At 42.1% G+C, this 26,096-nt stretch overlaps 1 protein-coding gene across 1 annotated transcript in view; it reads right to left on the bottom strand.

Moving 5' to 3' along the window:
• Positions 1–26,096, bottom strand: part of LIPH (lipase H) — a 50,656-nt gene that overhangs the window by 12,224 nt on the left and 12,336 nt on the right. Inside the window, exons 2-8 of the mRNA XM_046658111.1 lie at positions 21,376–21,743; positions 20,058–20,166; positions 15,472–15,573; positions 13,153–13,242; positions 10,005–10,172; positions 8,553–8,648; positions 6,671–6,782 (exon numbers count right to left, since the gene is read on the bottom strand). Of these exons, the coding sequence (XP_046514067.1) occupies positions 6,671–6,782; positions 8,553–8,648; positions 10,005–10,172; positions 13,153–13,242; positions 15,472–15,573; positions 20,058–20,166; positions 21,376–21,743 (1,045 nt within the window). The remainder of the gene's footprint in view (positions 1–6,670; positions 6,783–8,552; positions 8,649–10,004; positions 10,173–13,152; positions 13,243–15,471; positions 15,574–20,057; positions 20,167–21,375; positions 21,744–26,096) is intronic.

Here is a 26,096-nt window from a genome sequence, read left to right as displayed (position 1 = left end):
ATTCCAACTATATGACATTCTGGAAAAGGCAAAACTATGGAGACAGTAAAAAGACAGTGGTTGGCAGGGGTTGGAGGGAGGAAGGGATGAATAGGCAGGGCACAGAGGATCTTAGGGCAGTGTAACTCTTCCATGATCCTATAACGGTAGATATATGTCATCACGCATTTGTCAAAAGCCATAGAATGTAGAACACCAATAGTTAACCTTAATGCATAAACTATGGACTTCGGGTGATAATGATGTGTCAGTGTAGGTTCTTCAACTGTAACATATGTACCACTCTGGTACCAGATTTTGATAGTGGCAGAGGCTGTGCATATGTAGGAGCAGGGAGTGTATGTGAAATCTCTATGCTTACCACTCAATTTTGCTGTGAACCCTAAAATGCTCCAAAAAATAGTCTATCTAAAAGGAAAAATCGTATAAGGGATCTGAATAGACATTTCTCAAAAGAAGATATACAAACTGCCAATAAGCACATGAAAGATACTCAGCATTGTTAATCACTACGGAATCGCAAATCAAAACCATGCTGAGATATTACACAATGCCCAGTAGAATGGCTGTAATAAAAAAGACAGACATGGATGAATGGATAAACAAGATGTGATATATATATGCAATGGAGTATTATTCAGCCTTCAAAAGGAAGGAAATCCTGTCACATGCTATAACATGGATGAATCTTGAGAACCTATGCTAGGTCACATAAGCCAATCACAAAAAGACAAATACTGTATGATTCCACCTCTATGAGGCATCTAAAGCAGTCAAATTCATAGAAACAGTCGAACGGCGGTTGCTAGGGGCTAGGGGGAGGAGAAAATAGAAGTTGTTATGTAATGGGTAAAGAACCTCAACTTTTCAAGATGAAAAAGTTCTGGAGAACTGTTTCACAACAATGTGAATATACTTAACAGCACTGAACTGGACGCTTAAAAATGATTAAGGTGGGGGCTGGGCCAGTGGCACGGTCGTTGAGTTTGCGTGTTCCACTTCAGTGGCCCAGGGTTTGCTGGTTCAGATCCCAGGCGCAGACCCACACACCGCTTATCAAGCTATGCTGTGGCAGGCATCCCACATATAAAATAGAGGAGGATGGGCACAGATGTTAGCTCAGGGCCAATCTTCCTCAAAAATCAAAAAAGAAATTATTAAGGTGGTAAATTTTATGTTATATACTTTTTATCACAGTTAAAAAGAAAAATTTTTTGGAAAAGACAAACAACAATAGAGTTGGCAAAGAAGTGGAGAAATTAGAGCTCTCATACATTGCTGGTTGGACTGCAAGGTGGCTCAGCCTCTCTGGAAAACCATTTGGCAGACAGTTCATCAGGTTAAACACACAGTTACTTTCGGACCCAGCAATTCCACTCCTAGGTGCATCCCCAAGAGAAGTGAAAACATATAGCCACAAAAGTTTGTACGCATGTGTTCATAGCAGTATTATTCATAATAGCCAAAAAGGTGGAAACAATCCAAATGTCCAACTGGTGAATAGATAAATAAAATGTGGTATGTGTGAGCAGAGTGGTGCAGTGGAAGCGTGCTGGGCCCATAACCCAGAGGCCAGTGAACTGAAATAAAGTGTCGTTTATACATACGATGGAATATAATTCAGCCATAGAAAGGAATGAAGTACTGACACATGCTACTACATGGATGAATCTTGAAAACATTCTGTTAAGCAAAAAAAAAAGCCAGACACAAAAGGCCACATATTGTATGATTCTGTTTCTATGACATGCCCAGAATAGGTAAATCTATAGAGATAGAAAGCAGATTAGTGGCTGACAGCAGCTGGGGAGGAGCGAGGAATGGGGTATTACTAATAGGTATGGAGGGTTTCTTTTGAGATGATGAAAATGTTCCGTAATTAGAAGGTAGTGATGGTTGCACATTTTGTAAATTTACTAAAAGCCACTGAACTGTAAACTTTAAAAGGGTGAATTTTATGATATGTGAATTATATCTCAATTTTTTTAAGAAGGTTAAAAAAAAGATGAAGAAACATATCTAACACATGGACACAGGGAGAGTCACCAGGTAGATAACATCCTTGAATGTGACTCCATTTGTACCCATGGTCTGGAAAGACTGGATAAACTCAGGGTTCATACTCTAATATTATTTCCCTTTTCTTAAACTGTAAAAATACTCAATACTATAATGTTAAAGTTTACCTTGCAAAAAAGAGAAAAGTAGCCATAATCTCACCATGTAATAGAACAACTATTTCCTTTTTTCCCATATGTTCTCTGATTGGTGATGACTTTTTCACAAACATGACTAAAAGATAATAAAATCTCTATCTTAATCAAGAAGCAAACCTTTAAATTTAGGTATTCCTAGTTGGGATAAATTCACCACATCACATTAAAACTTCTAAAACACAGGTACAGCAAATATGTAACCAATTATTGGCATGAATACCCAAACTTTGCTAGGTGAGCACTCCTCATTATACAACCACACAGTCTCCCCTGCTATTTCTTTCTTTTTTTTTTTTTATTTTTTTTATTGAGTTATTGATAGGTTACAATCTTGTGAAATTTCAATTGTACATTAATGTTTGTCAGTCATGTTGTAGGTGCACCACTTCACCTTTTGTGCCCACCCCCCACCCCACCTTTCCCCTGGTATCCACAAAACTGTTCTTGGTCCATAGTTTTAAATTCCTCATATGAGTGGAGTCATACACAGATTATCTTTCTCTCGCTGGCTTATTTCACTTAACATAATTCTCTCAAGGTCCATCCATGTTATTGCAAATGGAATGATTTTGTTCTGTTTTGCAGCTGAGTAGTATTCCATTGTATATATGTACCACATCTTCTTTATCCATTCGTCTGTTGATGGGCACTTAGGTTGCTTCCACGTCTTGGCTATTGTAAACAGTGCTGCAATAAACATTGGGGTGCACAGGACTTTTGGAATTGCTGACTTCAGGCTCTTTGGATAAATACCCAGTAGTGGGATGGCTGGATCGTATGGTAGTTCTATTTTTAGTTTTTTGAGGAATCTCCATACTGTTTTCCATAGTGGCTGCACCAGTTTGCATTCCCACCAGCAGTGTATGAGGGTTCCTTTTTCTCCGTAACCTCTCCAACATTTGTTGCTATTAGTTTTAGATATTTTTGTCATTCTAACGGGTGTAAGGTGATATCTTAGTGTAGTTTTGATTTGCATTTCCCTGATGATCAGCGATGATGAGCATCTTTTCATGTGCCTATTGGCCATCAGTATATCTTCTTTGGAGAAATGTCTGTTCATGTCTCCAGCCCATTTTTTGATTGGGTTGTTTGATGTTTTGTGGTTGAGTTGCGAGAGTTCTTTATATATTAAGGATATTAAGCCTTTGTCAGATATATGACTTGCAAATATTTTTTCCCAGTTAGTGGGTTGTTTTTTTGTTTCAATCCTGTTTTCATTTGCCTTGAAGAAGCTCTTTAATCTGATGAAGTCCCATTTGTTTATTCTTTCTATTGTTTCCCTTCTCTGAGAAGGCATGGTGTCCGACAAGATCCTTTTAATACTGATGTCAAAGAGTGTACTGCCTACGTTTTCTTCCAGAAGCCTTATGGTTTCAGGTCTCACCTTTAGGTCTTTAATCCATTTTGAGTTTATTTTGGTGAATGGTGAAAAAGAATGGTCAATTTTCATTCTTTTACATGTGGCTTTCCAGTTTTCCCAGCACCATTTGTTGAAAAGACTTTCTTTTCTCCATTGTATGCCCTCAGCTCCTTTGTCAAAGATAAGCTGTCCATAGATGTGTGGTTTTATTTCTGGGCTTTCAATTCTGTTCCATTGATCTGTGCACCTGTTTTTGTACCAGTACCATGCTGTTTTGATTACTGTAGCTTTGTAGTATGTTTTGAAGTCAGGGATTGTGATGCCTCCCGTTTTGTTCTTTTTTCTCAGGATTGCTTTAGAAATTCGGGGTCTTTTGTTGCCCCATATGAATTTTAGGATTCTTTGTTCTAATTCTGTAAAGAATGTCATTGGGATTCTGATTGGGATGGCGCTGAATCTGTAGATTGCTTTAGGTAGAATGGACATTTTAACTATGTTTATTCTTCCAATCCATGTACATGGAATGTCTTTCCATCTCCTTATGTCGTCATCCAATTCTCTCAGAAAGGCCTTGTAATTTTCATTATATAGGTCCTTCACTTCCTTAGTTAAATTTACCCCAAGGTATTTTATTCTTTTTGTTGCGATTGTGAATGGTATTGTATTCTTGAGTTCTTTTTCTGTTGGTTCATTACTGGAGTATAGAAATGCTACTGATTTATGCAAATTGATTTTATACCCTGCAACTTTGCTGTAGTTGTTGATTACTTCTAACAGTTTTCCAATGGATTCTTTGGGGTTTTCTATATATAAGATCATGTCGTCTGCAAACAGCGAGAGTTTCACTTCTTCCCTCCCTATTTGGATTCCTTTTATTCCTTTTTCTTGCCTGATTGCTCTGGCCAGGACCTCCAGTACTATGTTAAATAAGAGTGGTGATAGAGGGCATCCTTGTCTCATCCCTGTTTTCAGGGGGATGGGGTTCAGTTTTTGCCCATTGAGTATGATGTTGGCTATGGGTTTGTCGTATATGGCCTTTATTATGTTGAGGTAGTTTCCTTCTATGCCCGTTTTGTTCAGAGTTTTTATCATAAATGGCTGTTGGATCTTGTCAAATGCTTTCTCTGCATCTATTGAGATGATCATGTGGTTTTTATTGCTCAGTTTGTTGATGTGGTGTATCACGTTGATTGATTTGTGGATGTTGAACCATCCCTGTGTCCCTGGTATGAATCCCACCTGATCCTGATGTATGATTCTTTTGATGAATTGCTGAATTCTGGTTGCCAAAATTTTGTTTAGAATTTTTGCATCTATGTTCATCAGTGATATTGGCCTGTAGTTCTCTTTTTTCGTGGTGTCCTTGTCAGGTTTTGGTATCAGCGTGATGTTGGCCTCATAGAATGTGTTAGGAAGTGTTCCATCTTCCCTAATTTTTTGGAATAGCTTGAAAAGGATAGGTATTAAATCCTCTCTGAAAGTTTGGTAGAATTTCCCCTGCTATTTCAACCACACAGTCTCCCCTGCTATTTCTCCAAATCTCCAGATGAGGTCTCTGCCCAGCTTCCTCACTGAACGTCACAGCCTATAAAACTACCTGCAGCTGCTTCCTCAAGAAGCGCTTGCTCCCTAGCCACGTCCTTCCTGAAAATGCTGCCCCACTGTGGGTTTGGGGACATTGGTGCTGAAGGCAGTGTGATATTGGCTAAATCACTTGACCTCTCTGAGCTTCAGTCTCCTGATATGTAAAATTGTACTGGTAATACCATCTGCCAGGTTTTAGTGAGAATTGCTTTAGCCAATGTGTGTGATGTGCTTAGTTCGATAAACAAAGGCTGTTATTATTATGACACAAGGATGAATTAAAAAAAAACTCATCTCCAAACCATTCGCCCACACCTTCTGTATTTATCTACATGGTGAACTCACGAGGTGACTGGCAGTTTCAGATAACATTCTACTTGCTTAAAGTAAAGAGTTTTGGGTTTTGTTTCCCCTTTTTCCTGATTATTAAAGTAATAGATGAAAAAAATTTTAACTATTTTAAAACAATATATATACAACATCATAGAAAATTGAAAAGTAAAGGGAAGCCAAAAAAAGCACCCATTCCTACCACGCAAGGGGCAATCAAACATAATTTGGCATGTTTCTTTTTCATTTTTTTTTACATTGTTGAGCTAATATTGTACTTTATATGATCCTATATCCTGTGTTTTTTCACTTAGCACGTTATAAGCATTTCATTTGTTTCATAAATTATTTCAATGGATAAATAACATTTTATTATATGGGAATATTTCATTAACCATTTTCCCATTGTTGGATTTTTAGGGTATTTCCAATTTTCTATCACAAATTACACTTTCTGAGCTTCAGAAACATACACATATGTTTATATGTATGTATATTAGAGATCATGAAAGAAGAGAAGCATGTGGGGGGTGCCTTTGGGCGTGAGGTTGTTGGGAGGGGGCAGGGATGGGGCAAGGATTTGCATTATGATGTTACATACTTCTTTGTTGTTTAAATCCTTTAAGGCAAGCAAGAAGGACTTCTTTTTTTTTTTAAAGATTTTATTTTTCCTTTTTTCTTCCCAAAGCCCCCTGGTACGTAGTTGAATAGTTTTTTAGCTGTGGGTCCTTCTAGTTGTGGCATGTGGGACGCCACCTCAGCATGGCTGGATGAGTGGTGCCCTGTCAGTGCCCAGGATCAGAGCCAGCGAAACCCTGGGCCTTCAAAGCAGAGCACGTGAACTTAACCACTCAGCCGCGGGGCGGCCCCCAAGAATGACTTTTGTAATTAAATGTTTAAGCAAAGGGAGGGAGGAAGGGAGAGTGGGAGGGAGAAAGGAGGCAGGGAGAAAAGAAGAAATCGAGGAAGGGAGGAAGAGAGGAAGGAAAGGAAATCTGCACCAATTTGATTTGTGAAGAGCCTGGAAGATCAAAAGCTACTAAGCAATCTGTCTCCTTATATGTTTTGTAGAACAAAGAAAAGTACAGACCTATAAATAAGAAAGTGGGCACATTTGGGATTTAATTTCTCTGAGCAAAAGGGGAAATAGTAAGCTGCAAAATATCCCAGCCCAACTTACTGATCAATTTTGGACTCTGTGGTGTTTCCAGCTTTGTCTTTCAATTTGATTGTTATGGACCCTCTTCTTATGTTCTTGTTCCAAGTTATAATATCCAGAAAGTAATGATATACTGCAAAACAGGGAGAGAACATGGTATTAGAGAGACACTCTCAATTGCTCCCCTGAACGGTCAGTTCCTAAAAACCCAACCTCCCTAATAACTGAGTCTCTTTTCCTCTTCCTCTCTAGTTTTGCAACAAGGATCCAGGGCAGAATTTTGTAATTTCCCTTTCTATTCTCTTTGTTAAAGATGGATTGAGTGACGGCAGAATTTAATAGTATCCAGGCGCCGTGTTTAGGCCTTATCATTGGATCAGTGTTCCCAACCTTATTGACTGAGGTTACATGACCTGCTGCTGAGGATGGCTGGTTCACTTCAATCCTGGCTCATGTTAGAGTAAACCAGCCAGGTGGCCGGGTAGAGACCCTCCACAACTGACAAGGTCTTCTGCAATCTGGGCCGTGTTCGCCAGCCTCCCCAGCCCACTTCATCTCTTCCCCAGTCATCCACACCACCTGCACCACCTGCACTGCCGACCTCTCCCTTGCTTCTGGGCCTTCCTCCCACTTGGACACTCTTACTTTGCCCCCTTTGCCAAGTCATCCTTCAGGTTTCGGCTTAATGTCACTTCCTCCAGGAGGCCTTCACTGACCCTCAGACTAAGTCACGTCTCCCTCTTGGAATTCTTATCATCCTCTGGTATTCTCCCGTCATTAGTCAGCACACTATACTGTATTTACAAAATGCAAGAAAAAATGATAATCAAAAAAGTGATAAATGTATGGGTACATCTATACAAATATTGCCTGAGTAATCTTGTGGAGTTAAAAAACAATTAAGCTAAAATATACTACAACAATAACTGGGAAAGGATGGTTACTCCTTTTTGTAATCCCAGCAGTAATACCTTGTAGGCACCCAATAAATTGCTACTGAATAAATGAGAGTTCGTGATGTGTTCAGAGAACTATTCTTCCTCCCTACTCTTTGCTCTCCAAGGTCAAGGATGCTTTGGGAAGATGGGGATCCCACCATGATAGTCATATTTACCGTCTCTTGGTCAGACTTGCAGAGAAGGGAAAAGAGGCTCAGGGAGATAATGGTCCCACAAAGGAATAAAGTCAGCCCTGGAGTTGCCATTTCACGGCCCGTTATTGCTCAGGGGTTTGTCCCATTTGGACTTGGGCAGACACCAAACCCTGGGCTGCCACACATGGCTCCAAAGAAGGAGGGAAAGTCAGCACTGCAACCTGTTTTGTAAGTGTTGCTCTCAAGAAGAGTGAAAAGGGGAACAGGATTGCAAGACATATATCTGCCCAGGAAAATTCCTACTTGCTTCCTAGGGCATCTCATCGTCTGCTGCCACATTTAGCCCCCATCTGGTAGACCCAACCTCTCAATGTCTTCAGAAGGTCATCAAGGTTGCTTTGGAGCTGGAACTGACTTGTAGATGTGACTGACACCTGATTTTTCCTAGCCCCAATCTCATGTCTCTTGGGGATCAAGCAATTTTCTGGAAGATCTTAGTGATTAGAATGGCCATCCAGTAAAGCTAACAACTATAATTTGTTGAGATTTTTAATCCTTATAACCCAGAAGATAGGCATTATCATCCCCATTTTACCTAGCAGACACTGAGACTCAGAGAAGTTAATTGTCTTAAGCAAGGTCACACAGCTATCAAGTGGCAGAGTCAGGATTTGACCTAGGTCCTTCCCACTCCAAAGTCCATGCCACGCCATGGCTTTCATTTGCCAAGAAGTAGCCAGGAAGCTGAGACTCAGCCATTCCACAAGTAGAAGGGTTGGGCAAAAGCAAACAACCGCGTTCACCACTTACTGCAGAACGGCTTCTCCTTGGCTGTGTCAAAGAACGCTTTAGTCATAGGAGGATCTTGCGCCCTTAAATAGTCTTTCCAATTATCAGCATAATAGCCTGTAAAACAAGTTGGAAAAATGTCACATTAACGTGTATTATATAAATGTAAAAGCAACTGGGGAAGTAGTCAGAACAGTGAGTTTGATTCCACCACCACCAAGCCCATCTCTTCAGTACCCACCCCCATGCGGAGGACCCACAGGGCCACCAGGCCAGTGCCTCCCCAGCACCCACCATGCCTTGCTCGCTACCCGATGCCTAAGAGCTGGGGCTTGGTTAAGGACTCCATAGTGGCTTTTCTCCCCTTCTGCTGATGTTCCATCACCCAGCCCTGGTTCTCAGTAGCAAGAGTTGGGGGGTAGGGAGTGCTACATACTGGGTAGACTAAAAATAGCCCTGATATTTTTCCATAATACATTCACTTTATAGATTAAAACGGATTCAGGTTTATACCTAGAATAGTGTCACTCTTGCAAAATGATATGCTTTCTTAAAGGACTACAGTTGGGCCCCCAAATTGCACAGAACCTGGACTTGCCAGGTGACTATGTCAACAAGAAAGGGAATGTCCTCCTTCATGTCTGTGCCTGCAGGAGCGAGGTTGAGAGCCATCAGTGGGGCCTCTCTCTCTCCTCTGTTCCCACCCCGAGAGGATGGCCACCACATTCCAACTTAATTGATCTGGAGTGGGACCCAGGCATCGGGATTTTTTAAAAGCTCCCTGGATGATTCTAATGCAAAGCAAGATTGAGAACCCCTTGTCTATGGCACACCCTGATGTGAACTTGGGTTTTTCCCTTGGGAACAATTAGAAAATTCTCCTGACCATCCGGTTTCAAAGTCCTCACCACCTAGAATATTTCTATTAACCTTAGCAAACATCCAAGCAGCCTCCACAGTATCTATTACCCCACCCCACCCTGGGACGTGCACACAAGAGCCAGAGTGTGGTGTGAGGGCATTTACAGACATGACTTGTTGGAAGGGACCACCATGCAAGGCCCATTTGACAGGAGAGTCTCTGGGCTCATTCTGGCCCTCCCCGAGCAGAATGGTTGTGTGCACAGAGAGGGTGTTCCTGTTCCCATCAGAGCAGGCCACGTAAGGTGACTGTGGCCTGGGTAGGCTTGGAAACTCTTCTAGAACCTTCTTTTTCATGCTAGAATAGAGTGTCCAGGGAGACTGCACTACTTTCTGGGTGAAATCCTATACAGATTGCTTTTCTAACAGTGTTTATCCTTAGGAGACCCCAGAATACTGCATGGAAAAAAATTGGCTAGAAAAAGCCGACTAAATAAATTTTTTTAAAACATACAACTTTCAGGCCCAGTTTTAGAGATTAAAATGGTGTGGGGATTCTACCAAAAATTAGCTCTTCATTAATCCAAAAGGGAAACTGCTTGTTGGACTTACCCAGAAGGGGACAGGACTCCTTTTGTGGTGTGCCGCACTGGACACACTTGCCCTTCCTGTAGTCCCAGTAGGAGTCACAGGGATATGCAGTGATAGCACAGTTCTCTCTCAGGGAAGAAAGGAACAAGTACACAGACCTCTGGTGGTCACACTTAAAATACTGTATTCCTGGGTTATAAAGGGAAAGAGTAAAGAGCAGAGCAGATGCAGCATTTAATAACAGAGTAGCATGTGTTGTACACACGCACAATTTATCATCTGTCTCTTGTGTGCCAGGCACCGTGCCAACAGCTTCAGCATATTTGATTCCATTTAATCCCTATAAAAACCCATAGATCAGGCTTCATGCCAGCAAGTGGCAGGAGGAAAGAAGATAGGCATGGTTGTCCCCATTTTATCTAGCAGGACATTGAGACTCAGAGAGATTAAATGACTTGACCAACGTCACACAGCTATTACATGGTAGAATCTGGGTTCGACCTATGTTCTTTTTAGTCAGTGAAAAGGAGGAGAAAATCTCAGTGGTAGTCAGAGATTCCCCAGAGATTTTCAGCAGAAGGCAAGAGTGTTTAAACCAGTAAATACATCAGAGAAAGAAGGCATCAGGGGGTAACTGGTAGAGGGAGATTCCCAAGGAGGGCAAGCAGAGGAGATGGCTTTGAGAAAGGATGGGGGATGCCTCTACCCGGGGTCAGAAGGGAACATGAATGTAAAGATCGAACTCGTGAACAGAGATGAGGGTAGATAAAAGGTGGGACCTTGATCTAGGTACAGAAGTCACATCTAGCTTACCTCTAAGAGAGGAGGGTTTATGGTGGGGAGATATTTGGAACAGAAGCATGAGAAGTGGTCATAGGGAGTCAGGAAGAGATCAACATGAAGCTTCTCCAGCATTCTTGAGGGCCATGGAGAAGTTAGCAAATTTGCCTGGACCTTGTGGTCAATCAGTGAGGCTCCATGACTGCTCCAGAATATTCCCAAGCAAAGGTGGAGCCTGACATGGCAGAAACCTGAGAGCCTGGGGGTGCAGAAGACGTTCATGAGAGCAGCCAAATGGCAAGGGCTCCATTTCTGCTCCAGGATGAAGGGTGAAGTGAGAGGGGCTCAACAATAGCAGGTGGCACTGGAAGCCATGGATGGGCAAGAAGTGGTGAGAGGGGAACCTCAAGTTAACTCTTAGTGGGCGCCGTGTGGTGTGATGGAGAGAGAGGAGCCTGATGAGGCATGGAGATGGGCGTCAGAAGAGCTGGAGATGACGGAGCACTGCAGCAAAGCATATGAGAAAGGAGGTCAGAAGGTTGATGCGCCAGATGGTAAAGTCATTCAGAAAAGGGAACGGGGTCCCAAAGAAGAGTCATCAAAGGAAGTAAGGATCTGAATTGGAAACAGTGAACCCCAAGAAAAGAGGAGTTATGACTGTGAGCTAGTGGTTTGGAGAGAGACTGGCTGCTGGAGTCAGATCAACGTTTCCTCTTCCTCCACAGTCCACTTACGCCCATAGAAGAGATCACTGAAGGACAAAGAGAAATAAACTGGGCAAGAGAGGAGAAACAGGGGGCTGGTGTGGAGCCAAGCTGGACTGGAGTAAAATCTGACAAGTCAATATTTATTTACTGTTCCTGGAACTTTCATTGACAGAAACAATAAAGTCAATAACAATACAGATAAATGGGGCCGGCCCCGTGGCAGAGTGGTTAAGTTTGTGTACTCTGCTTCGATGGCCCAGGTTTCACCAGTTCGAATCCTAGGCACGGACATGGCACTGCTCCTCAAGCCATGCTGAGGCGGCATCCCACATGCCACAACTAGAAGGACACACAACTAAAAATACACAACTATGGGGGCCTGCCCAGTGGCACAGCAGTTCAGTGCGCACATTCCACTTTGGCAGCCTGGGGTTCGCTGGTTCGGATTCCAGGTGCGGACATGGCACTGCTTGGCAAGCCATGCTGTGGTAGGCATCCCACATATAAAGTAGAGGAAGATGGGCACGGATGTTAGCTCAGGGCCAGGCTTCCTCAGCAAAAAGAGGAGGATTGGCAGTAGTTAGCTCAGGGCTAATCTTCCTCAAGAAAAAAAAAAAAACAACTATGTCCAGGGGGGTTTGGGAGAAAAAGGAAAAATAAAACCCAAAAAAATAAAAAATACAGAGAATGTCGTTTGTAAGCAAAGTGCATAATCACTGACTGCTATGGGATTTGAACATGCATCATATATGGTACAGTATGGTTGGCTTTACTTATGCCATTTCATCTGCATCATTTTCAAACACTACATCATTCCCATAGGGCCACGTGCAGCTGCCATTTTGTAACAAGATTTTTTTTCCTAGAATTATTTCCATGATTGTTGAACTTTCTCTAGCAATGGTGAAATAAAAATTCAGAGCACTTAGGGGTGTTTTTTTTTTTTAATTCTGCCCCTCCCCCTCCCACTTTTATGTTGTCCTCCAACTACCCATCTTTATTTTGTGAGTTTTTTCTCATTATAAAAGTAATATATGCTCATTTAGAAAATACAAAATAATAGGAAATAATGATGCAAAAATTGCCTAGAAGTCTAATATCCAGAGATCACCATTAATAATTATTTGGAGCATTTATGTTTAGATTTTTTTCTCTACTTACACACTTACAAATAAATACACGCTTAAAGAAAATTGGGATCATACTGTATAAATTTGTGTCTTTTTCACTTATCATATCGTAAGCACTTTCACTAATCTGAAAATAAGAATTTTAACAATTATATTTCTTTCTGTGGGTATATCATAGTCACTTAATAATTTTCCTGAGTTGGATATTTAGCTTATTTCTAAAAATTTAAGTCATAAATACACTGTGTTGAATATCTTTGCACTCCAATTTCTGTCTACATTTTCCATTATTTCTCTAGGAGAGATTTCCGGATGTGGAATTTCTAGGTCAAAGACGCACTTATTCAAGAGAGAGAAATAATTCATGATAGCTTTTAATCAGATGGTTACGGTTTTTAAAAGTAGTACATTTGAGTAATAATTTTTAATTTATAATTTATATTTATACCACCTCTTTTCTCGGGAAATGTTTTCTACTAAAAACTATTCTGTATAGAATAATATCAGATTTTTAAAGCACTATTTTAGAAAATCTAAAGTACCTGAACTTACCTGCAAATATTGTGTTGGGACAACCAGGCTGATCCCATCCTCCATTTGGGTAGAAGTCTATGTTTCCTAATGGTTCCCTGTAGCCCAGTGCTAAAAGAGAATATACTATGCTTTTATACTGCTTTGAGCTTTTCACATCTCATAGCTCATTTGCCTGCAGGATATAAGCAGGGATTGTGTTATTATTATTGTCATTGTTCTTGTTGTTGTTATATCTATATAAATATTTTGCCCAAAGTTACCCAGCTAGTTTGTTAGAAAGCAATGATTTCCAACTAGGAGACCATGAAGATAGTAATAGAATTTATTTCCAATATTTCTAAAGACATAAAAGAGTTTGGTTACTCATTCACTGCAAAGCTGATAAAATGATGTTTCTTCTTTATATTTGGCTGGAAACCTCTAACCGCCAGATGTTTCCCAAGGTTCTGCTTGCATTTGCGTAAGTTTTTAGTGAATAAGAAACGGGAAAAAACAAACTTTACTTAGTAGGAAAAATCTTTAAAAATTTAAGATCTAGGATTGTAAAAGCATTGGAAACTCTTCTAGACAATGGGGAGCTGAAAATTATAAATAGATTTAATAATTGCTTATTCTCTTTAACTTGTAACCCCCAAATAATCAGTAAAATGCTTGATTAAGAAGATTATTTATATATATGTATACATATATAGTGTAACAGCTAGATCTTAAGTTAGCACGAGGGAAGCCATCTTAGGGAAAGTAAGCAATATTGTAACTGCGATCCTGACTCACTAGTCTCTATGAAAACATTCTAGCCTACACACAGCCCAGATGATTAAGCGCCTCTCACTTTTGCAAAATACATGATCTCCTAGTTCTACGACTCTTGCTTGCGTATACTTCCCAGGTGTGATAAGACGATAATTTTGTTCTCTGAGTTCCCCAGGAACATGACAACCTCCAGAAAGAAAATTCTGCATTAGTATCCATCACAAATGACAAAAGAAAGAGAGAATGTGGGGCCTTGAAGTTCGTCACGCTGGATGGTTGACGTCCCTAAACCCCGCTCCTTCCCTGCCCACTTCCTCTATAGAACGGCCTCAGATTCTGTAGGATTCTAAGACGGTTCTTCAGGACACTAGTCCACCATCTTCCAGTTCTGCCAGGTAATCGTGTAAACTTTCCTTTCTCAACCACCGGGCTTGTTTGCAATTGATTGACACTGGATTGCCGCGAGCAGAATGAGCCCCTTTTCGCTCGGTTACAATAGTACATCATTGCGATATATTTTGAAAACCTACATGTGTCTGTGGGCATGATGTTAGGTTTCACACAACTTTCTTCTAATTTTCACAATGTCTGAAAAGTAGCCATTGGTAAATTCAGATGAAGTAAGTTACAGACGGAAATACTGGGCTCAGAGGACTTAAGGAATAAACACGACACCACTAGAGAGAACAAAACCTGGAATTGGAGTCCACCTCTGCCTGACTGCAAAGTTTATACTCTCTCCCTCAAAATTCACTTTCTCCCCAAGAATAAAAAATAAATTACTCTATTCCATCAAGTGTTAAAATGTCTTTGAGGTATGCACTTAAGTAAGTCAGTACTTTGCAAACTACGCAGTAAGAATGCAGCTGTTTCACAGGGACATTTCTTCTACAGCAAATAATTGCTGAATACCACATCAGAGTGCCCCTGGTAGGTGGTCAAGCATTTTTCAGGTGGTCGTATCGCAAAGAAGGTGTAAGTAAATCAGCAGTCTGCTCTGTCCCTTCAACCCTTCCCAAGTTCCTCCTCCACTTCTTCCCCCGACATCTGGATGTAAAGACCCATCTTTAACATCACCCCAACCCCCATGCATGTACCCAATCTCAAATATGAAATCAGCACCACGAAGACAGAAATGGCCAGAAAGATCCACAGAGAGCTGGAGAGCTATAGGTGGTTCAGAATCGCTCTGTGTAGAGGGACACAACACTTGACTATACCTTTCAGCTTAAGGAAATAATGAGAAAGACTCAACCAAAACAGGAAATCATGCATCCAAACCCAGTTGCACATATGGAAACATCTGTCCACTTGGTGTGGAAATCAGCCCGTCCTTGATTTCTCAAGGCGATCACTTTAAAAATAAGAAGAGGTGACGGGAAAAGCACTTTCACTCCAGCAAGAGATCTTGGGTGCCTGCATTAAACCAACTTCCCTTCAACATTTCTCTGGATTTGGAACCCTGCCTCATAGCAAAAGAGGGAATCTGGAGGAACCTGATCCACCCCTGGATGACGATCCCCTCAGGGGGAGACTCTTTGGGAGTCTGAGGGAGTCACTGACCCACAAGGAAAGGAATGTTACCGTCAATGTCAGAATGGATGACGTCAACGAACTGTGCATCACTGGGATCTAATCTGTCCTCGGGAGGTCTCCCGTTGAATAAAGGGCCCGCAGGGTCGAGACCTGGAAGGAAAACAGAGTTGGCTTGGCAGCCCCACGCCATGAGTCACCTGCAGCCGGGCTTTTGATCCCTCCTCACAAGGATGGTTCACAGGCTGCAGGACACCCTCGCTTGGGCAACCGCTCACATTCCCATCCTGCTTTGTCAGGCTCCTTTCCACAGCCCTGTGGCCTTTTCCCACAGTGGAGAGGGTTACTCTCGCAGTGTCCCCTGAGAATGGCATCCAGACCCACCAGGAGGTATATGTTGTGAGGGGCTCAACAGCAGGGAGTGCACAGACACACGGGGACCAGGGGCGTGGGGATAAAGTGCTTCCTCAGGAAAAAAGCGCCCAAGGGTGCATATAAAAAGCAGATGCTATACTTAATCTTCATCCCATTTTAAATGACCCAGAAACCTCACTCAACCTTTCCTTCTTGTTATTAATACAACTTCTTTACAGTTTCAATTTGTATTCATATGTACCAGTTCATATGATCCACATCACATGCCTGTGAGGGAGGCAGGTAATTATTATGACTCCTATTTCACAGATGAATGAACTGAGGTTCAGAAAGATCCATAACCAGAGCTACAGCCTCACGAGGCAACCACTTCTTTCTGTCGTGCTCTTGGTTTCACCACACTGGGTTTGGCAAGCTCAGTGGAAAGGTGTGAAACTCACTGGTCAGGGCAGGTGTCAGACGAGATATGGACGAGGGAAATAAAGTGGGTGTCAATTCCTGCAGAATTAACCTACCCCACCAATGCCTGGACTGATTTCTTTTCTTGGTCAATGTTAGCTGGGCGTTCCTTATCATGGTTATGAAACAGCTGGAAAAACAAGAGAGCAGCTGCTGTGATGCTGTAACCACAAACTACAGTCTTTAAACTAAAAAAAAAAAAAAAACCCAAGAAGAAAAAAATACCAGTGTTTCCAAAAAGCCCTGCTTGCTAGAAACCTACCCGTAGTGAAGAAGGTTTCAAGGTATGTCTCGAAGTTATCTAAGAACGTCATTTTAAATGTCATCTCCCATCCCCTGGTGTTATAAAATCTGAGAGATGGCAACTTGGCCTCAGTTTTCCTGTTCTAGCCTCACTCTCTCCATTTCCCCTCTCTCAATACTCTTTTGCTCCTTGAGGCTTGTCTTTGTCTGCCTCCTTTCCTTATCTCTTTCTCTTTTTTCTCCCCAGCATTTCTTCCCCGTTTGTCTGCTCCCAGCTGAAACTGATGTGGGACGAGACAGATCAACATGTGGGCACCCAAGGCCACAGGATATTCTCCACACAGAATAAGAAACTCCTAACCTAGGAAAGGGTCTGCTGCGGAAGCCGCCCCCTCTCCTAAGAAGGCACCACTTCCTGTCGAAGAAAATAAACCGTGAGAGCCCCAGTTTATGGCAACCTCAGATCCACGGCAGATAAATCGGCTTACTACACAAAGTCCAAACCAGGGCAATTCTGAAAGTGATGAGGGTGCTATTAATAATTATACCAGGACAACAGGCACAAATGGGGACTGTCACAGTAAACTTGGGCATATGATCTCTTCAGTGATAAGCCAGAGCAAATGATCAGCTTACAATGTCAGACAAAAAACACAGTTAACCTGCCCTAAAAAGCTGCGTATTTTGTGTCGGCAGAGACCACTGGAGTCAGATAGATGTGACCTGGAGCCCCAAACCTAACACCAGCAGCTGTGTGACCTTAAGTGGGTTACTTTACTTCTCTGAACCTCTGTTTCCTTGTCTGCAAAATGGAGGTAGAATTAATAGCTACTTCAGAAGACTTATAAAAGGACTTCTGGATCTGAATCAAGAACATTTTGAGATTATTATAGAATAGAAACAAAATGGGAAAATCGAGCTCTTTCTCGTTGCTCTAAGATCACCAGAAAAGTGTCTAGATATTGATCCTTGGTTTTTATTGCAGCATTAACTGGCTTGAGAATTTGATGAAAGCTCTGGACCTCTCCCAGGACAGACATCCAACATTTTGCATGCAGTTTCAGGGACTCTCACTCCCATCCCCAAGGTCACCATGAAGTATTTAAGGCAGTGCTGTCCAATAGAAATATACTGTGAGCCACATATATACTTTAAAATTTTCTAGAAGCCGGTTTTAAAAAGTAAAAAGAAATAAGGAAAATTAATTTTGATAATACATTTTATTTAACCCACTATATCCTAAATATTATCATTTCAATGTGTAATCAATATTAACAACTTTGAGAGTTTTTAAATATTCTTTGTAGTTAGTCTTCGAAATCCAGCGTGTATTTGTATTTGCAGCACATCTCAATTTGTATTAGCCACATTTCAGGTGCTCAATGGCCGCACGTGGCTAGTGGCTACTATATTGGACAGCACAGCCCTATGGTTGTTTCCTAAAGTGTGGTGTTCAGACCACCTGCATCTTCTGGTTAAAAGTACAAATTCCTGGACGCCAACCCCAGAATGCAGATTCAGCAAGTCGGCATTGTAACCAGCACTCCTAGGTGATTTTTACATGCCCTTGCATTTGAGAATCAAATTTAATGCATTATCAAGAGATCAGGTACTTGAAATATTTTAAAATCCGTTCATCCTCTGCCATCTTCTGCTGGAGAAGTTAATGAGAAGTAAAACCAGGAGATGTGCCTGGAGAGGAAAAGCAAAAGGAAAGGCAGAGGAAAGAAAGGGAAGTGAAAGAGATGAAGCAACCAATACAGCCTAGTAAATAACAAGCAGAACCGTCGGGTTCTCGGGCGTTGGGAGTGAATCGGGTCCTTGAGTTCCGGGCCAGATTCCCGCTGCACAATCCAGTGAGTCTACTCAGGCAAGGCAGTGGGAGGTGAGTGAGGAAGGGAGACACTTTACTCCTGAAACTGCTCTGAGGGGCAGCTGAGATTGACCTTGGGGCTCAGATAGGATAAAGAATCAGGAGAGCATAAGGAAGTCAGCAGACAGAAACTTGAGCCGTGAACCATTGGCTGGGTGCAGGCCACAGAGCGGGCCACGTGGGCCCAGAGTGGAAGGAAGGCTGGCTTGGGGAATTTCCATGCTCAGAGACCAGGTTCCATCGCATTCACATTCAAAGTAGTCATGGGAACAGGTTTGCTGGGAGGCAGAGGAGCAAAACCCAGGAGAGGGGGCGGGGTGGGGGGTGGGTAGATAGAATAAGGCCATGGTGGCCCGGAGGCCCCTAGGACCAGCACTGGAGAGCAGATTCTGCTCATCTCTTCCCAAACTTTGCCGTCAGTGATGTCAGGTTGGTAGCTTGAAATCAGTCACGGTCGAGTATTTGCACCATGGAAATCAGCAAACACCACAAATTAGGACTTTTTGGGGGGAGGTAGAGCCAGTCAGCGTCTAAACGCACTAATGGGGAATGTACCACCAGCCAAAAGAGGAGCTCCCAACAGATAAGGGACACAAGCAAATTCAAGCCATCTGTCCTTTGTACCCATAAGGGAAAATGAAATTTTAAAAAAGGACACATTGCTTTATAAAACATAGTAACAACAATAATTTAAAAAACTGAAAAAGCGCTTTGCCTCCCTAGGAAAGCAGGTAAATAAGAAGATGAGGACAGCCTTGGCCTTTGGGGTGAAAGTAAGAAAAAACCAGCCAGGGAAAACAATGTGACCTCAAGTACCCGGGTAAGAGGAGACACTAGGCAATGTGGGGTGTCTGTGTGTGTGTGTATGTGAGAGAGAGAGAGAGAGAGAAAGAACGACTTTCCCAGGGCTACCTGTCAAGTTAAGTAGCACATTCAGACTTGTGGCCCTAAAAGCTTACCTCCCAAAGTAGTTGGTTTGAATGTCTCCTCCCTCCGTTCACTTCTACCTTCCTAATTCCCTAGATTTAAGATCGCTACATCTGTGTGAGGATGGATTCTGGGAAAGGTATGAATAAAAGAAGCCTTGAGTCTCTGCAAGAGAAAGCCTCCCTCAGCCCTTCCTTCGTAGCTCTGGAGGTGTCCAGAGGACGAGGCAAGAGAACCAGCAGGGGAAGCTTTGTTTGGGGATTCACCTGCTGTCTATCTGAGGGTTTTCATTCAGCTTTGCCCTGAAAGCTGTTATTCAGAGAGTAAGCCCCAGCCATCAAAATTCCCATCTCATTTTCCTTTCGTGAGACTCCAGCTGTGCCTGGGAGGGAAACATATTAGGTGTATAGCTGAAACTATCCTGGATTAAATGAAAAGAAGAAAGCTATCTGCTTGGAGAGCACAGAGCAAATCCCATGGGACATAGCTGTTTTTCTAGCATAAGGGAAATAAAATCACCACCTATCTTTGCTGTGGCATATACAATTTACAAAGTGCTTTGCCTAGATTTTATCAAATAATACCCTGAGGTCAATATTATTATGGTCTCTCCTTTGCACAAGAAGACACATTCTCGGAGAGGTTAAGTAATTCGAAGAGCTGGCTTCGAACCCAAGGATTTGGGTTGCCTGTGTCATGCTCCCTCAGTTAACACTCTGCCCAGCCTGACTGCCCCGTGCTCATTCACAGGAAGCCTTACCTGTAATTCTCCCCAGCTGCCCATTGTACATCTCTCCAACAAACCCGGATATGTGGGCTCCTAGACTTACTCCAATCATATAAACGTCATCAAGAGAAGCTCCTGCTGCCTGAAATTCCAAGAGGACCATCATTATAAATTGTGAGGGGCCAAGATGGTGACAACACTTGGAGACATTTTCTAACTGTTGACTTTGGGGAAACACTTCTAAGCACCTTATACCCATTATCTCATTTAAATGTCACATCGCCCCACAAAGTAGATACTATTATTTTGATAATACAGATGAGGAAACTGAGGCCTAGAGTTGAACTAATCTGCCCAAGGTCAGGCACTTGGGGAGGGGCAGAGCGGGATTCGAACCAGTCTATCCAACTCCTAACCTGTGCCTTAACCTGTCGGGCGTGGTGCCTCCATTCCTGCTTCTGCTAGAAACCAAAGTAAGACAGCTTTAAAACCTTCCCACTTGGGGAGAAGGGCGCCAAAACATTTTGGTGAGCTCCTTTATCTTCATGCTGGCCCAGTTAATTAAGTCACTATGGAGAAGAAGGAAAGAAAGAGGGAGGGGACAACATTGACCGTAGTCTTCTGGGACAGCCTGTCATGAATCATTTTAATATTCACTTTCCCAGGGCTGTGGCTTAGGTGGTGGAGCTTGTGTAAAGCTTATGCCACCCCCGGCCACGGTGGCCATCAGGCCTGATTCTCTCTGAAATAGTCCTCATATCGTCACTTTTTTTTCATAACAGGGGCAATTCATGAGATAGATCACTAAATAAAATTTAGGATTTACTTAATCTTTGTAAGTCTTCTAAAAACATAAATCATACACACACAAAAATCTCTCACCAGACCATGTGTATCAGTTTTGGTTTGGAATAATCTGGTCACTAAACTTCTGGCATTTCTAAGAAAAAGAAGAGCTTATAGAAGTTGAGGAAGCAGTATGCCTTGAAACCAGGAAACTCCTAGACAGAACCTCTCCTACTCATAAGGCATCTATATGGGAATTAGAAAAAGATGCCCCCTCTTAAGGACGCTTTGCTGTTATTGCTAGAAAATTATCATAATAAAATGTGTAAATCCACAGTGTTTACAGGGACAGTGGTGCTTCCTTAGATGGGTGCCCTAGCAGTGCACAACCTGCACAACCATACCTATGGGCGTTCCCTCCAGCCCTTCCCCCACTTTCCCTGGGGCTTATTCAAATTTGAAAAATAGTCCCCCTGTTCACTGCAGATATCTCTTGGCTTTAAATCTCTAGGTAATGGGCCAGTCTCAATTTGGCCCAGAATCGTCTAAGAGAATTCTCCCTTACCAACATCTGGTCGATAAATTTCTTCAAGATTCTTGCTACTTTTCTGGTCCTATTAGAGGCATGGGTGTATATTACAGTTGTAGCTCCTCGATTCCAATCGACAACAACCACGTTCATGTCTTCTACAGAGAGCAAACCCTCTACTAAGTCCTCAATCCAAACTGGAGGGGAGCCTGTTGGCCTGAATCCATGGACAAGGAAGGTGGTTTTCTTCGTCACGTTCAAGTTCCCCATGGCCGTGGGGTCGATGATTTGTGCACAGGTCGGATTTCTCCTTGTATAAAGCAACAACTTCACGTTTAGTCCCGTACCAATCACTGCACTGGGAAAGCTCAATCTGGTGAATGAAGGACATGTTTCCTCTGTGTCTGAAAATAAAAATTAGACGACATCATGACAGTTCTTTCCTTGGCTGAGTATCAAGCAAGAGTGCTGGCCTATAATCACTGAAGTTCTTTCTGTGTGGCTTATAGCAATTAGCAGGAGGCTGGATCTGGTTGAATGAAGTTGCAAAGTCATACCTGATTCGGAGTTCATAAGTAGTGACTTCTTTTTCACCAGGAAAATCATTTTTCCAAATCCTGACCTCCTTCAAGGTCTAACACAAAAGTCACCTCAATGAAGCCTTCTCCAGATCTTCCAGCCATAAGTACTATCCTTCATCCCAGAACTCCCCAAACCCCTTTATGTACCTTATTGACAGCATAACGGAAACATTTCCAGGGGTGTATTATGGGCATTTATGGACAGACACGTCTTCCTGCTAGACCACAAACTCCTCGGAATGGTGTCTTATAACCCTGTGTATCCCTCACAGTGCCCAGCATGTGGTAGACGACTCTAACTGAATCTGCCTGGTCTGAGCGCCTCTTTCCTTGTCCAGAGCACCCTCCTGGGACAGTGGTGGAGGATGTGATGTACCTTGCCCTGAGCCTTTCAGTAGCATCTAAAACTGTTGACCAAGGCGGCCTTTCTTGGATCCTCTCCATCTTTGCTCCTCAAGCATTCATCCTGCTGAGCAGGCTCCAAGGATGGCCTTAGAAGAAAGATTGGGGGTAGGGAGGGGAACAGCATAAGATGACTCTGGAACATCTTGTTACGGCAGAGAGTAAAAGAATGTTTAAAAACATGTCACAAGGACACAGGAGCCAGCTTGAAGGGGCTTCCACTGGCTAAATCTGGGATAATTTCAGCACAGAATAATTAAGGACAGTAATGCATTATAGGCCTTTGGAAAAAATTAGGAATCGATGATTCCATAAAAAATAAATAGATAGACAAACAAACAAAGAAATAAGTAAATGGAGGAGAGAGGAAGTTAGGATGTGGACACTAAATTAGATAAAAGTATGGTATCAATTTTAAATTAATTGAGGTTGATAATCATATCATGATTGTGATATTAGAAAACAATCCTAATTCTTAGGAAATACAACTGAAGTATTTATAAGTAAATGGCCAACTTGTTCTCAAATGGCTTAGAGAAAAAAAAAATTAAGGGGATTGGCCCCGTGGCCGAGTGGTTAAGTTCTCATACTCGGCTTCGGCAGCTCAGGGTTTTGCTGGTTCCGATCCTGGGCACAGACGTGGCACCGCTCATCAGGCCATGCTGAGGCAGCATCCCACATAGCACAACCAGAAGGACCTACAACTAGAATATACAACTATGGACTGGGGGGTTTTGGGGAGAAGAAAAAGAAAAGAGAAGACTGGCAACAGATGTTAGCTCAGGTGCCAATCTTTAAAAACAAGAAAAAAAAATTAAGGAAGACAAGATAGCAAATGACAAAGCCTACATTGTTAAAAGCAAAATTTTAACAATAGGTGAATCTGTGTAAGGGTTATTGGTGTCCTGTGTATTTCTTCATTCTTGTAGCTTTTCTGCAAGTTTAAAATTATTTCCAAATAAAAAGCTTAAATAAAAGGAAGAAGAAAGGGGACAAGGTCGTATCAGTGACGTACAAAGCAAGAGAGAGGCTGTGAGTTCTGAAATGAGAAAATGAAAGCAGATAGGAATAATAAAGACTTCTGCTTGGAGGCACACAGGGAGTTGGAAATGAACTTAAAGATCAAGTTGCAAGATGAAAGAATGGGTAGGAAGGAAGGAGGACTTGGGGGTCCTTGGATAGTGAGACTGTTACTTTTGCGACAGTATATAACGCCTTGATCAAGAACCATGACCAAATAAAATAAAAGTAAACCCCTGATCCACATTGGTATCCAGACACAATAATATAATGATTGGGAAGACAGTATTTTCTTTAATTATAAGAATTATTTAAAACTGTCTTGTGACCCACTCTCCCACGTCCTGCTTGGCTGAGAGAATAGCCAAGAAGGAGGTGAAGCGGAGCACAAACAATCCCTGCCTGCAAGTTGGAGATGGTCCTTTAGTTACCCAGGAGAAGGGGCAAGGCCCTACAGACGCCCATTCTAAGAGGAGGGAACAGATGGGGAAGACTATTGGCTTGGAACTGGCCAACAGCGGACAAGAGAGCCTTGGGAACCATCTGTTCTTAGTTCTAGTCCTCCAATAGGAATTTAGGAACCACTTGCCCAGGACCCCTATTCTCAGTGAATTTACACTTGCACACCCAGGAATTGCTCCTCCCTCATTCTGAGCCTCAGAGTAGCCTTCATCCTGGGGTCTCTACCCTTTCTTGATGACGTGAATCCATTCATGTACGCTTTTCTTTGAAACTTCTTGCACAGGCTCTGGTACTCAAGAGTGAGTGAAGTTCCAAAATAGAATGAGCAACAGAAACTCAAATCAAAGGTTAAAAATTAAGGAAGCTTTGAAATCCCTCACCCTAGAAAATAATAATTAAAAACTGAGCCCCAAATGTACACATTCCTCCTTTTACTCCACCCTGTCAAGTAGCACATGCAATGAGGCATGCTCACAATGTAAATCCTGTCTCTCTTTTTTTTCCCCTTTCCCCCCAGCTTTATTGAGATATAATTGACACATAACACTGTGTAAGCTTAAGGTATACAACATGATGATTTGATATATGCATATATTATGAAATGACTACCACGATAAGGTTAGTGGTTAACACACCCATCACCTCACATAATTACCTTTTGTGTGTGTGTGTTTGTGTGTGTGTGTGCACGGCAAGAACATTTAAGGTCTATTCCCTTAGCAAATTTCAAGTATACAATACAGTATTGTTAACTATGGTCACCACTCTGTGCATGAGATGCCAGAACTTACTCATCTATGTAAATATTTTCTCTATCCGTTGGCCTCCTTCATTTTTCTCTTGCTGTAGATTGCACGGTCCTGGAGAATGGGGACTGAAACTTGTCTAGTGCTTGTACAGCAAGTCCTGGAGTAAGTAATTGGCTGTTTAATTAGTCATTTTATTGAATAGACGATATCATGGGTAGGGCTGAGCCTCTTGGTCTTAGCCATCAGTAAAACTGGGTTTTCTTCCTGGTTGTGTGACTGACTCACCAGGTGGCCTGAGGAAACTATGTCATCTTTCACTTGCCACCTGCCAGCCCAAGAGAGGAATGCTGTGGAGGTTATGATTGAGGTCATACTGGGGAAGAGAGAGATCCTTTTCCAGAGAAGACTCTTTAATTAATGTGTCTGTGCGTTTTGAGCCAAATGAGCAATATTAGGTCAGTGTGTCAAAAGTCACGTATCTGGGTTCTTGGAAGGCTCGGAGAAGAGTTGCAAAGTTGGGGCCAGAGCTATTTTTCAGCAGCAACTGCCAACTTTAAAGTCTATGGAGCGACTCAACCAATGTCCTTGACTTTCTGAGTCTTTACTAGAAGCCCTTAAAAGGGACAGTTACTGAAAGGCAAGAAGGGCAGAACAAATGGATTTTTATTTTTCGTTTGATAAAACCACTCTGACTTCATATATTTTTAATGTCTTAGTTATTTTTACAGTGGCATTATATTCTAGAAAAGTCCATCGTAAGGACTGAGTGAAAACCAGATTTCCTTGTTCCTCTCTCTCAATACTAAATATTATAACAGGTTTACCTATGTTATCTCTCAATCTCGGAGGAAATGTGCAATTCATTCAGCAAACATCTACTCCATCCTAGGTTCTGTGTCAGGTGGCATTTTAAAGAGTCAGTCATGAATGAAATAAAACACACAAATAAGTATAAAATTGCAACCTGTGATATATGCCATGTAAAAGAGATGTGGTATAAAATGAGAATTTTTTTTTTTGAGGAAGATTAGCCCTGAGCTAACTGCTGCCAATCCTCCTCTTTTTGCTGAGGAAGATTGGCCCTGAGCTAACATCCGTGCCCATCTTCCTCTACTTTATATGTAGGACACCTGCCACAGCATGGCTTGCCAAGGGGTGCCACATCTGCACCTGGGATCTGAACCGGCGAACCCTGGGCCACCGAAGCAGAACATGTGCACTTAACCGCTGCGCCACTGGGCTGGCCCTAAAATGGGAATTTAAATAGGGAGTTTGGCCTGGTCTGGGATTCACAAATCTTCTTCTCTTACATCTGGAAATGCCAACAGTGGGGGACTCATTTTGCAAAGCATAACAATGTTACACTGAAGAGCAAATTCAAGTTCCCCAAATTATTAAGTTTTAGTTTCATAGATTTTTACTTTTATTACCTAGACTTAATATTCCAGGTATTGTATCCTTTTCATTTTAATGTGCTCCATTTGCCCTGAATTCCATCAAATGATATTATTACCATAACTTGGTTTTCTTTTTGTTAGCATTT

This window comes from Equus quagga, chromosome 4 (assembly GCF_021613505.1).
Source record: "Equus quagga isolate Etosha38 chromosome 4, UCLA_HA_Equagga_1.0, whole genome shotgun sequence".
Classification (NCBI taxonomy): domain Eukaryota; kingdom Metazoa; phylum Chordata; class Mammalia; order Perissodactyla; family Equidae; genus Equus; species Equus quagga.
This window is presented reverse-complemented; position numbering and strand designations above follow the sequence as displayed.